Source organism: Mesoplodon mirus (assembly GCF_964341445.2).
Source record: "Mesoplodon mirus genome assembly, chromosome: 20".
NCBI lineage: Eukaryota > Metazoa > Chordata > Mammalia > Artiodactyla > Ziphiidae > Mesoplodon > Mesoplodon mirus.
Genome location: NC_138996.1, coordinates 36,423,575 through 36,438,802, shown reverse-complemented (window position 1 = coordinate 36,438,802; position 15,228 = coordinate 36,423,575). Strand labels below are relative to the sequence as shown.

At 39.1% G+C, this 15,228-nt stretch overlaps 1 protein-coding gene across 2 annotated transcripts in view; it reads right to left on the bottom strand.

Annotated features, from left to right (window-relative positions):
* Positions 1-8,580: 8,580 nt before the first annotated feature.
* NEIL3 (nei like DNA glycosylase 3) overlaps positions 8,581-15,228 on the bottom strand; it is a 44,854-nt gene continuing 38,206 nt past the window's right edge. The window contains exon 10 of one of the 2 annotated variants that reach the window (XM_082608569.1): positions 8,581-8,654. In XM_082608569.1, the coding sequence (XP_082464695.1) occupies positions 8,598-8,654 (57 nt within the window). In that variant the 3' untranslated portion in view covers positions 8,581-8,597. Of the gene's footprint in view, positions 8,655-14,002; positions 14,305-15,228 lie in introns of those variants that run through there. The other variant, XM_082608568.1, reaches the window with a different exon arrangement.

Genomic DNA, 15,228 nt, shown 5'->3' with positions numbered 1-15,228 from the left:
AGTTCTTAAGTATCATGCCCTTTCGTGAACACACTTTAATTAGAAGAGCAAAGGGAGTGTACTTACTAAAAGCTGAGTCACCGACACTTTAACGTTGTGATGAGCCACCAATAACAAGATGCTGCTTGGCCATCTTACGAATGCCCTTCTTTTCAATGCACAACTCTCTTTTTTGGTGCATTTTTCTATAATTTTGGAAATACTTCCTCAGTCTTAACTCATTAAATACTTCCTTCATGAGGGCAATTAAGCCTGCATTTGGATCTCCCAGTGTAATTCTGATGACACTATTTAACAATTATACTGGTCTCCCCAAATCTCTCCTAATCTCCAGCTACCCAGTACTCATATCATAACCTTAGATGTAGGAGAGCCATCCAAGTAGTTCTCAGCCATGGTGTTCAAATAACTCACTTTGGAAATGCCCCATTTTAACATTCTTTATATACACATTATTCTTGAACTTGTTTTCTCATCTGTGGAGTGATCATAATAAAATCTATTTGCATATGTATATTATATCAAATATCATATTGTATACCTCAAATATGTAAAATTTTTATTTGTCAATTATACCTCAATAAAGCTCAGGGGAAATCTTAAAAAAAAAAAATCACAATTATACTTGTCTCAGACCTAACCTATCTACATCTTTTATTCTTTAGTTTGACTCTGTTATGTTCCTGAACTATTATGTCTATTCATTCTTCATTCTTTAAAGAATGCAGTCTACTTTCTTGTTATACTAGACAGCAGTTTGGTTGTGCTTTTTTTCCTCCAAAATTTCTTTTATATTGCTCCCAAGGCCCCAGATAGTTATCCTTGACTTGAACCTACCATTTCCTCCTCTGCCTTTTCACCTGTCATGCACCCTCGAACATTTCTAATACATGCACTTACCAGAGCCTTGCCTATGCTGAGATTCTTATTTATATCTTAATCATTTTCTATATCAAATACTACCTCTACCTCATTTACAGCCTTCTTAAATCTTTAATCTGTGAGTTTCAGAAGATCTAGGATTCTGCTGCTACACTGTTAGCTCTGCATTTTTCAAAGCTCTATATTCTTGACCTTTTCCTATAATCATTAAAGATTATACCTCAAGGCTTTTTCATCCTTTTTTTTTAAACTCTCAGTTACCAGCTCACTTGGTTTATTCTTGATATCTTTTAAACTTTCTTATACTCTACTCTTGAAATGGTCCCATAAAAAAAAATAATCGCAATACAATGTACCTAATCTCCATTGTGTTTCTGTGAAGTTTACTTTCACAGTATTATTCAACATATAGCAGTAGAATTCCTATAGTCTGTGCTAGAAAATGTGTAGGGCACTGAATATAAAACGTTATGCTGCATATAGGGCATCTGTCATTACGTGTTTACTGAACTGATTCCTCAGTGTCATCATTATGAACCTAGATTCCTATTCGAGGCTATAATAAAGGGTTGACTTTACAATTGAATGAGACGGTAAGGCCCCTTACCATTTTGAATTCTTGATCTCTGCTTTTTGTGGTTTCCTGCATTTCTCTGTGTCTTCTTGCTTTTATCAGTGTGGATACCAAGAAGCAACCTCTATCCCTAACTTGTATTTCTGCTTTTGTCTCCCAAAGTCTGGAATAATAGACATTTATAATGAAAGTAATGCACAAAGAGTAAATAGGCTGAGAATCTGATCCTCATTTTTAAGATGGTAGGAGTTCACCCCGAAAATGAATTGTGGAAATGTAGTGCCTAGACTTAGGGAGCTGCATATCTCCTCAAAAGCATGTTTTGCTTATTCCATGGTGTTCTACTTCTGTATGACTGTGGGACACACAGGTTCAAAATACAGATGTCGTTAAATCTGTTAGTGAGGTAGCTAAGGGTATGCTAAAAATTTATTCACCTCTAAAATGCATGTGCCATGGCCATTCCCTTAGGTGAAGAGAATAATAACTTAGGGACAGACAGTAGGCAAGGAAGAAAGAGGAGAGTGGTTTGTGGTCTCCACAAGCCACCCCCACCCCCCGTTATTTGCCAGGTGTGGTTAGTCAAGGGGAGGGCAGGAGAGTCACCCCGGGGAGTTTGAGATAAAGTTGTCCTCCAAGAATAAAATCAGGAAGATTCAAAAAGGTAATGGATGAGATTAGTTATCTGTGGAAATGACATACCCTAAGGAATAGCCAGAAAGATTATGTGGAGAAATTTAGAAACACCCTGAGGAATCTGACAATGGCAGAAACTTGATTGTATCCGTGTATTTCCAGCAACAATCGAATCAAAGTAAATGGATGAAGCTGTAACACAATCAAGCAGGAACCTAATCTGTTATAGTGAATAGATTAAGTGCTCTAATCACAATCAATTGTACTGTAACCCACCTGAAGAACGAAGGTACTAGCAGATGCTGGGGGTGTGGAGAGCCCAGGAAGCCAGGATTTGTCTGTGACCAGCTCCCTCCAGCGTGAGAAGGGCGGCCTCAGCCTCCACTTCCGAAACTGAACCCGGGGCTGTTTCCATAGCAATTTGTATTTCAAAGGCTTAATTCACATGTAGATTTGCCCATCGGGGAGAGCGAGCTTATCAGCAAAGCAGACTTCCCTATCAGTTTGGAGGCCAAAGGATTGTATTCTTAGAATTAAAGTAACAGCCAAAGAGCAGTCAGTAAAACTAGTAAAGTAAGAGGATAATGTTAATTCCACAGCCGCTATGGAACGCCTACCATATTGAAGCCGCTGGCCTAGGAGCTGGGAATCCCGTGTTGAATAAGAGAAAACCCGTGCCTGCGTGGAGGGTTACGTGGAGGAAAACACATTCAACAATTATCCAGTACATTATTTTGTTACAATTGTGATTATTTCTAGGAAGAAAATACACACGATTTACTTGAACAGAAAAAAACAAAAAAAAATACAAACAAAAAACCCGCAGAGGCCCCTGAACTGATCTGAGGTTTAGAGAAAGCTTTTATGAGGATCCCTTTGGTTGATTTACGCTTGTCTTACAAAGGGGAAAGGGATGGAGGAAGATGAGAATAAACACAAGTTGAGGGAGTAAAATTAGATTAACACTGTGCAAATAGTGGTGACAGTAAGTAGCTCAAAAATGACCTGTGACAAAACAATTATCCACAGAGAGACTATTTAGAAGACTATTGCTAATATTCCTTTAAGAGTGGCTCCAAGAGAGGCTTACAGAGTGATCCACATTCCGGAGATGATGTACTCTTCAGAAATGAACGCCTTCCAATATATTTAGACCAGACAACAGCTTTGAAGATTTTACACCCCTGGAGTTGACCAGGAATCAGAATTACCTATGCTCCCTCCCGAAACAAAATGAAGAGTTCTGGAGATGTGTTCTGGACGCATGCAGCCCCTTTGTAAAGCGCTGGACAATCAGCTACAGCGGACAAGACCAATCTGGGGATGCAAGACCGGAAGACATAAAGGTGGAATGACTGAAAAGTGATGTTGAAACAGAGCATTCTCCTGTAATTTCCTATTCGAGGCAGAGAAGGGTTACTGAAAAGTTTTAGAACAACCAAGCACGTGCTCTACGTGGGTCTCAAGGGCGCTGGAGCAGAAGCTGCATTACCCAGGAACGTGTTAGGAGTGGGGTGTCGGCCATAAAATACGGAGTGCTAACATCCTGCGCTGTGTAAGAGAGAGGAGGGAGCCAGCATGTGTCAGCTCCCCAGTCAGAGACCACAACAGAAAGGGAGCAGGGGCAGATGAAGCAGCAAATAGGCGACTCAAAAAGCTGTCCCTCCTTGCAAAAACACAGAGAAAATATTTTGGAGAGATGCTCCAAAGATTGTCAAGAGAACCAATCTCACAGGGGCTAAGATGATAAGGCATTAAGCATTGATTCTTTAAGTCTGTATCCCGTAAACTTTTATTGAGGAAGTTATTTGTTTAGAGTGTTTGCAAAATGTTATGGGGGGTTTACCAAATCCTGCCTTTTAGGAGTTTACAGTTTCACATATGCAAGATTTGGTGCCAAAGCAGCTCAACAGAAAGCAAATCAGTACAAGAGAAGATGGATGGAAGGAAGGCAGGGAAATTCTAATGGACTGTGTACAAAGGGAAGGTTACGTTTTTTCTCTAGGTCTCTAGCTTCTGAAATCTTAACTTTAGTGAAACATTGTTTTCTTCTTAGTTCCCATCCCCTGTGAACTGTTCACTTGACATTCAAGACAGAATATTTCACACTCCGAGATAAAGACTATTTGTTTTGTTTTCTTCTAAAAGTCTATTGGGGAATTTTAATCAAGGAGACTTCACGGGAGTTTTAATATGTATCAAAGTAAGGGGATCCCATTTAAAATAACTATGTAGGGAACCAATCACTGACCCCAAAGCGGGAAGGTAGAAAGAAAAGGAGGTTTAAAAATGATGGACGGGAAACACAGCAGAGAGCAAGGGCTGGACTGCTTTCAAAAGACACAAGAGGAGAAAACAATTGAAGATCACCTGCAAAGAGACTGGCATGTATAAATTGTTTAATTATGCAAATAATTAATGTTAAAACCCCTTCAGAACCACAGTATTTTAGACTTGGAAAGGGATTTTAGAAATCTTCCAGTATAACCTCTTCGTTTGATGGCTGAAGACCCGGAGGTCCAAGAGAAGTTCAGTCTCTTGGCGGAGTGAGACATTATTTAGCGGCAATTATTGTTGCCATTTAGAGGCAGGGCTGGAGCTAGAAACTAGGCAGCCTGACTGCCAGTGCCTTCACTTTTTTTTCCAACCTCACATCCCCTTTTCACTTCAGATTAATTTACCTGTTAGAGCACACTCTAAAAAAACTGTCACATGTTTATTCTAGTATATTAGATTAAATGTTTTCTAAAACACATGCAGATTCTCTGCTCCAGAACAGTGGTTCACAAACCGGAGTTTGTAGAGAGGTTACCTGGAGAGCTTGTTAAGGCAGGCCTGCCTGGAACTCCATCCTGGAGCATTTACCAAGCTCTAAGGCGATGCTGATGTTGCGGGTTCACATTTTTATCAGCACGTTTCCTAGCACTGGACAGACAGTAGTTACAGTAAACCATTCTTGGAAATCTGGATGAGAACAATCAACAACTTGCAATGAGTGAACAACACGGGACACATGACCAGCGCTAGAGTTACTTGGTTAGCTCTAGCCATGGATCAGAGGCGTCATCAATAGCCTCTTTCCAGGCCAAAGCGCCTTTTACAAACCTTTCTCTCTGCCTACAGCCGCCTCCTGCATTCCACCTGGCACACTCCTCATCCCCAGCCTTGCCTCCTGGTGTCTTTCAGGTTGTCATGGGAGTTCTCTCCCCTATCTCCTCTTCGAACCCCGTATCTCTGTCACACTGAACTGTGACTGCGATTGCCGCTTTGAATGCTCACTTCCCTCCGAAGACTTTAAACTCCTTGAGGCACTATACTTCATCTACACTTTCAGCCTCGCCCAGCAACAGGCACAGAAATAACATCTGTTGAATGAATGCTTTTATAAATGAGGATAACTCGAGAGAAAACAAATATAAAATACATATGATAGAACTAATTCTCTGTGAGTGAAATTCATGGTTCTTAGTTGTATGTTTATTATCTTTTATTTACCTACGTATCCGTCTATCCATCTACCCATCCATTTTATCCTTAGTAGGCCTATAAATAAAATGAAAACTTCTGTCAAAAAGCAATAAGCATGTGAACATGTGTAAATGTAATTTCACGTGATCTCAAATCTTTAATGCAAGTATTCAGAAAGTACCACCCCGAAGTTTAGCACCACTGATGATAATACATTCACTTATTGCTGTACTATCTCCTCTAGAGACGCGATTTTACAATGTACCTTCTCCTCTAGTGTCTGAGATTACATTGGGGAAAAAAACCTTTGATAGAACCTGAGGTCCTTCTAAGCACATCCAGCCTTGCAGGAAGTCAGGCACTGAATTTAGTTGATGACATTCCTGGCAGGACCTAAGCACCTTACAGTATACTCATTTCCATTTTAAGAACTCTGAAAATTTTTGGAATTTTGTCTTGTTATTAAGTCTATAATCTCATATTTTTCTGGACTTGTATGGAATAAACATAATTCATTTTCCTATCAGTCCCTCAGATTTCTAGATTGTTATCATGGTCCATCCAGCATATTTCCTTTAGTTAAAAAGGGATAGAAAAAAATGAAATTGTGTTTTTTACATTTTTTAAGAAATACTTATCAAGTACATTTATTAATTCAAATGCAACTATATATTTACTGTATATATCATCATTCAGATCCATGTCTGAATATAATCTCATTCAGAAGGGATATATGGGAATGATAAGCACTCATTAAGAGAACTTTACAAATTGATTTCTGTCTTATCCTATTTCAATTTCCAATTTTACAGGAGCTTTTTGGTCATCGGTAGTATCCTTGCTTCCATATTTCTCATTGATAGAATTATATCCACATGAACATTAGGAGTATTATCAGAAGAAAATTTAAAGTGGCCATCTGCCATCCAGCCTTAGAATCGTCCTTAATTTTATTTCATGGTGACACTCCCGCCCAGTTCAAGACATAGCTGATAGACCTCCCTCCCACTTGAGGTCTCCATGTCTGTTAAAAAATGAGGTACTTGAGTTTATGCAGCTGTTCACGAGCTAATTATCTGCAATCACTTCTGATTACTTAATAGGCCATGGTAGGATGTGTGTTTGCTGCTATGCGGAGTTTACACATTAGGTTTTAATGCGCTGATATGGTTAATTGTTGCGCTCACTGCTGCCTGCTAATAGACCATTCCTGAAAGCGAGACCATATCTCAATGGAATTTGCTTGTTTATTTAAATAAGTAATAACTACAAACTCAGATCCTAGATCTAGTGTTTACCATTTTAAGAACACACTTTTCTTTTTTTTAGTGCTGGTCATTCCTAATGCATTCAAATTATTCAAGTTTGGAGAAAACGAGTTATTAAACTAATGAGTCCATAACCAACTCGGATAGTTAGATTTAACATTTTTCCTGCTCTGTTCAGTTTCATAAATTGTTTTCTGCCATTGACAGCAAAATAAATTCTTTTTAAATGGAGCTAAACACTCTGAGTATAATAATATAATGAGAAAGATATATGCATATTAAAAGCAGATGAATATTTATTAATATGTAAACCAAGATGCCAAGGTGAGCGATTGGGAGTGATACAGAGATGTGCACACGGACAGTAGGTGTGGAATTGTTGTAATGAGACTGCTCATTTGCTTTGCAGTTTTGCATTTTATGAGAGCATTTAGTCCAAAAGCTAGTGCTTAGTTTTAAAAATTTACAAGGCTGTTCTTTTGTTGACTATCCATATATTTGCGTTTCTGATGGCTAAAAATGGAGGCATAGTGTCCGTATAGATGCTTTAGGCATTTCTCTTTGTCTTTCCCTTTCTGTTCATAAGATCTCTTTTTTCCTACCGTCACTTCTTCATTTCTTCATCTCTTTTAATTTCCTGTGTTTTCCCCTCCTTCACTACTCTTTTATTAGAGAAGCAAATAGGATTTGAATAATAAATAGAAAGTATTTCAAGCGCCCAAAACGCTTGGCTTTTATTCTGCAACTTCCAAGAACAGTAGAGTTCATCCACTCTCCATGTGTTTGGGGGCCTTGCTCTGCCTTGTCAAGCACTGGACTCACCCCTTTAAAAACAGATTTCAGTGAATGGGACTCTACGCACTGCTGGGGCCCATCACTCTGGGTGAAACTGTGCGACCCAATGACCTGCTTTCCCAGAAACACTGTATGCAGTGCTTCCATGCGCTCAAAGCCAGAATCTCTTCTGCAGTCAAAGAAATAGGGAGAGAAGGGGATGCAAGTGATTGTAGTTGATAAAGATTTACACTCGTTGTTGGGATATATGATTTCTATCTAGAAGAATGGACGCCTGGATTACGATGGACCTTTGGATCTCTCAGTTCTTCATGAATGAAGGCTTTTCATAGTTCCTTCCTGTTTTGTATTCCTAAGTGTCTGCTGTGTCACTGGAAACTTAACACTGAGTCACCATCTTCTTCCTAACACCTTCCTTATGAAGTTCCAGGCTCTCCGTTCCCCAAACACGACTGCACTTCCTCCTGTTCCCATGCTTTCCTCCCATTGCTCCCTTCCATCCCGAGTCCTTCTCTGTCTGGTGAAGTCCACATCCTTTTTTAAGGCCACTACCAGGGCTACTTCCTCTCTGAAACCTCCCACAATAACCGCTGTAAGTGTAGGAGGAGGAGTAAGAATAATGAAGGTAAAAAAATGAACTCTTGTGTTTTGACGGCCAGGGATTGTGCTCAGCCCTTTAAACAGATACAGCACTTTATCCTCAAAACAGCATTGGAGATGGTACCATCGCCACCTAACAGGTGAGGTACCTAAGACTCAGCACACAGTAGCCCAAACCTAATAAAATATCATGTTCAAGGTCACAGGGTCAAGGTCAGGGTCAGGGGTGGGGCAGGCTTTGACCTAGCAGTCTGACTCCAGAACTCAATTGTTTTCTAGAATCTAAGTAATTAAACACTATACATACCATCTTGCATGGCATTGGCAGAATAATTCCTTTTTTCATTTGTCCAGAAGGCCCACTGGTTGCATCATTAACCCAGCACAGGTCCCGGTGGTGTGCACTGGCTTGCTTCTCTGCCATGGGCTCCCTAAGGGAAAAGAGTGACTTTTTACTTTTATATCCTGGGAACAAAGAACTGGCCCATCCCAGGAACTCCACTGGTAGCAGCGAAATGGAATGAATTCTTCCTTTACAGATATTCCCCCTGTATTTTCCTTCATATTCCCTATGATCCAGCCAAACAGGACTCTTTGCTATTCCCCACACATTCCCTGTGCTCTGAGCTTCTTTGCTGATGCTGCACCTACAGCCTGAAATGCCCTTGCACATACGCAAATCTTCACCAAGGTGAAATTCCAGCTGCTGTCTCTCCTGAGGTCCCTCCAGCTCCTGAATCAGGCGTGGGCTCTCCTTCCACACTCTGCGTATAGAGCTGCTATCCCTTAGTATCTCTCCCTCATTTAAGCATTGGCAAGATCTACTTTAAAAATACGTATCATTGGATTTTTCACATAGTAGGTGCTCAATAGAGATTACTTGAATTAAACACTAAGAAGTGATTTAAACCAGTTGACTTGGTTTCCTACAAAATGAAGAGGTTCAAACTCATGGGCGTTGGACGGGGTACTCACATTTTTTTCATCTCAGGGTAGCACTAAGGCAGCCTTACACTTTCTTTCCTTTCCAGTGAATGCACACCCTTTGATCTGATTAGCTTGGGCCTGTCCGTGAAGACTTTCATTTAAATTACCAGAAAGATTTAACAGCTTTTAGACACCAAGGAATTTCTTTCTCTTTCATAATAAACCAGTGACACTCTTTTCAATGACATTTAAGTGACTTCATGTTTGAATAGTGGTAACAAGATTAACAATGTTCAAAAGACTGACATGATATTAAACCTTCATCTATTAGATTCATCAAATGTTTACAAGTGTCTACTGTGTACAAGGCACAATCTCTGGTAAGAGTCTCTGAAGAACAAAGAAGGGTTACATACAATCCCTTAGGTGAACATCAGGAAATGCAGACAGGACAAGTAATACAACACAAGGCAAACACTAGCATAAGCTCCAGAAGACATATAAGTGCTGCAAAGATATACCAAGAAAAAGGAGGTTAAATTTTTTGGAAACTCATTGGAACATTTGTTCCTTCATCCCACACCCCAACTTGCTAATAATGGTGGTCTAGAATATGCGATGGCAGGTACCTTTAGAAAGTACATGAAAATAATGGATTTTAAAAAAGAATTTTAATAGAAATTAAATAAAAGCAATGGAAAGTAATGGAGATTTCAAATAAATTTATAGAAATTTTAACATGACAAATTTTAGAGAAAAAAATGACCACGATCTTATTGTCATTCGACAATTATTTTCGTTTGTGTACATTAGATATTTGTACATATCAACAACATGCAATTCTGGGTACAGCCAATTTTCTTTAATACACGGAGAGGGGAGAAGCTTATTCAGAGCGTGCAAATTTCATTCAAACCACAGCCTGCGTGACATATTTCTGACTTAACCTACAGCAAACCAGCTTTCTTAAAGTGTAAAATGAGAAATAACAGTAATAGATGTCACAGGGTAGTCAAGAGGATTAAATGAAAGAATCTATGGAAAGTGACAGCAGCTGTCACCAAATAAGGGCTCAGAAACAGTGGCTCTTAAAATCATCTTCCTCATTTTTACCCCCTCTCTCATTGTTTTCCCCTGATCATGAAAAGCCTTTATATTCATATGATGTGGTTTGAAGTACCAAGAAATAGGCAGATAAACTCCAGAGAGATGAATACCAGCAGACCACACAGCAGCTTCCAAAGGTTCAGACAGTGATGAACAGATGCAGCTCTGAAGGCTGCCAGCCTGGTCCTGGTTCTGCTTCTGTGGGAACCAATGTTGTTGATGCAGAAGATAACAATACCAGTTCCCTCCACCCGGTGGCATGAGGAGACACAGGCACAGCGGCTTCTGCCCACAACCCTCTGCAGAAGATGTCCTAGAAGCACCAGGCAGCTCAGGGAATCACCTTCTGTGTCTGCAGACAGCACCAGAGGGCTTGATGAGGACCCACAGCAAAACCAGAAAGAAGCAGACCAGAACTGGATTGCAAAGGCTCTGAAAACTAAGCTGTCACTGGAAATAGAGCCCACAATGTAAGTCAGAGCCTACACACTTAACTAATCTGGATGACTGCATGCTAAAATATAATATTTACACAGAGCCTCCTAACATAGTAACAAACATCCAGGATACAATCAAAAAATCACCTGTTCTGCCCCAAACTGATAAAAACATGTCTGAAGGAGAAAAGACACTTAACTGATGAAGATACTGAGATAAATCAGATATTAGAATTATCCAATAAGGATTTTAAAGCTGACATCATAAAAGTGCTTCTGGAATCAATTATAAATTATCTTGAAACCAATGGAAAATCTCACTAAAGAAATAGAAATTATAAAGAAAGGACCAGGTGGAAGTTATAGGTATGAAAAATACAATTATTGAAATAAAAAATTAGCTGGATGATCTCGGTAGTAGAGTGACGATGACAAACAACAGAGTCAGTGAACTTGAAGACAGATCAATAAAATTTACTCAGTTTGAATGAGAGTGGGAAACATAGACAGGGAAAAATAAATAGAGCCCAGAAATCTGTGGGATAATAACGATCTAATGATCTAATATTTGTATCACTGGAATCTCAGAGAGGAGGAAGCGAGTGGAACTAGAAAAGTACTCAAAGAAATAGTGGTTGAAAACTTCCCAAGTCTGGTAATAGATATCACATATAGACACTTAACTTTTTACAATTAGAGTTAATATAGAACCACCTCACACACAATGTAGAAAACTTGCAACTGTATAGCTCCTTTGACCTCTTTATGCTACAATTCTCATATCTACATGCATTATAAATCTACAAGACTATAACTTTTTTTTGCTTTGAACAGTCTCATGTATTATAATGAAACTGAGGCAAAAATAATATATTTATTTAGATATTTGCCATTTAAGAGTTTCTGTATTGCTTCTTGAAGATTTGAATTTCCATTTGGTATCATCTCCATTTAGCATTTACTTCAGTGAGCATAGTTATAATGGCTGCTTTAAGATCCTTGGTAGATTCCAACATCGTGGTCATCTTGGAGTGTTAGTCTTTTCTCTGAATCTGGGTCACATTACTCTGGATCTTCTTACGTTGCATAATTCCCGACAGAACCCTGAACATGTGAATATGATGTGGTGGAGACTCTGGATTTGGCATATTCCTCTAGACAGGAATATGATCCTGCCTAGAGGAATGTTGATCCTTTTGTCTAGAGGAATGTTGATCCTTTTTTCCTAGAGGAATGTTGATCCTTTTGTCTAAGGCAAGTGGATTCAAAGTGCAAATTCTCTTGGTTCAGTTCTTTTATCTATCCAGTTCTTTTAGCTGCTCTGTGTTGTCTGCTCCACGCCTGTGTGTATGGTCCAGGGGTCATTCAAGGTCATGGGCAGTTTAGACACAGAACTTGGGCTCCCCATCTTGGAATCTCTTCTGAGATTTCCCTCTTCCCGGTGGCTGTGGTTGGCCAGACTGTCTGCTGGCTCTTCAGCCCAGAAAGACTCTGGGTTGAAACCGACTTTGTGCTGCCCTCAGGATAAAAACTGTAAAACCTGGGAAATTACCTCCAGGTGGTCCCTTCTTCCACATTTTACACACCTCCAGAATCTGCCTGCTTTCGTTCACTCTCCAGTATTGTTTTTTTGTCCAGAATCTGAAGCTGGGTTCAGTTGGAGCTTACTCCACAATGGAAGCAGAAACCTCCTTAAGATTTTGATGGGAAGTTTCCTTAAAACTCAAAATTAAGTTTGGAAGAATGACATTTTTTAAACATCCATTCTTTCCAGTCAGGGTCCTGCTTTGTCTATCCATCTGATTCTTTGATGTTTGTCAGTAAAATTTTCTTTGTTTCTTAGTAGATAAGTCTCTAAACTTCTTATATTGAAATCTATTGTTTCACTTGCCTATATTTCCTTGTAATTAATTTGCTAATTTTTGGAGACTGGAATTTATGGAAGCTTGATTTGCAGTAGGCCTTTTCCCTTGTTGTTGTACAATTAATTTGTAGTTGTCTTCTGAATACACACTATGTGTACTTCACATCATGTCACTAAGACCATCAATGGTCCAGTCTCATTCCTGGTTTGCTCTATAGTTATTACCCTGTTGAGCAATTTAGGTGAAGACCACGGATCTTAGGTTGGTTCTAATTGTGTCTCTTCAGTGTAGAGTTCAAATGCAGGATGATGAAATATGCTCTGTCCCTGCTGGTAATTTCATATGCTGCTAACTTCTAGAGCTCTGCATGGGCCATTTAGTTTTAGAAGGGGGAAGGGTTCCAGCCATCTTCCATGCTGTCTTTTTTTTTTTTTTTTTAAATAGATTGAACCAGCTCTGAATGGAATTTTCCACCAACATGCAGAAATGCATTGATTAATGTTTTTCTTTCCTTTTGGGAAATAATAATACCTGAGCTAAATTTTTTTAAAAAAAGAAGAAGAGTTAAAATAAAACTAGAAATAAAAATATCACATTAAGCTTTTGAAATGAACTTTTAAAAATTAATAGGTATTAAAATCAAGATCAGAAAAGTTTAAACCAACTTCTCTTTTAAAGATATAGAGATGACTTCTTTTCTTAAATGTTACTTTTATATTCTGAATCCCCACAGCTTTTCACAAAAATGCATTTGAAGTTATACAAGTGTTTGGCATGTCTCTAGCATCTAGAGGAACTTGATGTTTTGTTTGTTTATTTATTTAATTTGTTTATTATTTTTGGCTGCGTTGGGTCTTCGTTGCTGTGCGCGGGCTTTCTCTAGTTGCGGCAAGCTGGGGCTACTCTTCGTTGCGGTGCGCGGGCTTCTCATTGCGGTGGCCTCTCTTGTTGCGTAGCACAGGCTCTAGGCGTGTGGGCTTCAGTAGTTGTGGTGCGTGAGCTCAGTAGTTGTGGCTTTTGGGCTCTAGAGCACAGGCTTAGTAGTTGTGGCGCACAGGCTTAGCAGCTCCGCGGCATGTGGGATCTTCCCAGACCAGGGCTCGAACCTGTGTCCCCTGCACTGGCAGGTGGATTCTTAACCACTGCACCACCAGGGAAGCCCTAGAGGAACTTGATGTTTGTTGAATAAAGAAGAAAATATGATTTTCTATAATGAAGATCCCATTTCTTACATTTCATTTAAGAAAACAAGAAGTTCCTTTAATCATATGTTATGAATAGTGGTGATATCTGAGAAATTATTCAGTTCAGACAGAATAATTATTATTTTATTGTACTGCATACTGCTAAAAAAAAAATCACTGCTTCCCCAAAGAAGTTACAAGAGACCAAGAGCATACTAAAAATACTTTATTGTCATAACTAAATGCATTAAATATACATTCTAAATGGAATATATTGTATATTTGATAAAACCCATATAGCACTCATCAAGGCAAAAAAAATTGAATGAAAAGATGGCACACAAATAAAATGAAGAGTTCTCGAATATTGCAATAACTTTAGCATCCTGGAATAATGTTTATTCCTGGCCCATTTTCTGCCCATTGGAAAAAATTGCACTGTTTTTCTTTCCCAAGAGGGCACACAAAAAAATTCTTTCCATTATTAGGTCCAATCTTCAACACTGTTCTCATGATGGAGCGTTTGCCATGGCTGCAGAATGGGAAGGACAAATCTGCCCACTGCGGGGGAAACAGATTGTAAAGTTTAGATGGAAGGTAGAATGACAGACAGGCTGAGCCTCGACACATTTGATTAGTACTGTACTGTCTTCACTGCTGTTCCTATTAATTTGACATTGTAAGATACACGTAAGTCATTAGTTGTTGCCCCTAAAAAACCTTATATCCTATAAGAAGCATCTCTAACAAATTCGCTTGAATCACACAGAAAATAGTCATAATTCTGAGTTTCCCTCTGTCCAAAGGCATACTTACAGAAGTTCCTTCACTTTATTGAAAATCTCTCTGTAAAGCAAATCACCAGTGTTCCTGCTATAGCTCTGTTTAAGCTATTAAGGTCAAATATTTGTTATGATTTTAATATTAAACTTCCTTAGTCTCCTAGGAAAAGAAAGCATCCAATACATAATTACCAGGACTAATTCACGCAAATTCCATTGTATTATTCTTATCCTTATTAATTTTGGCCTCAAGAGAGCTACCAAGAAGGCTGTGATATTGCTAATATTGCCAATAATATTTTCTCCATTACATCTATACAAGCTTTGAGGGAAGGAGATCAGGAAGTTGAGTAGGATGGAGCCACATCTCGGGCAGGGGTTATGCTCTAAGATCATGATCAAATTTTCCTTAGGAAGGTATCACACTGAAGACAGATCATTTCTCTCTCAGCAAGCCCAACCAGAAAACTTTTGCTCCAGCGCCTAAACAGATCCATATTTTCTTTTTCTAGTTAGGCACCAGATGAAGCAGCTGGGAAAAATATATGTCTTTAAACCTTAGGCTCACAGTCAGAAGTGAGAGGCTCTCGTTCTGTGGAAAGCACAAAGACTGACCAAAAGCTCCGAGATTCCTGTCTTGTATCTCACACTCATTTGCAGGGACAAACTCATAGATTGAAAGGTTGGGGAATCACCTACATCT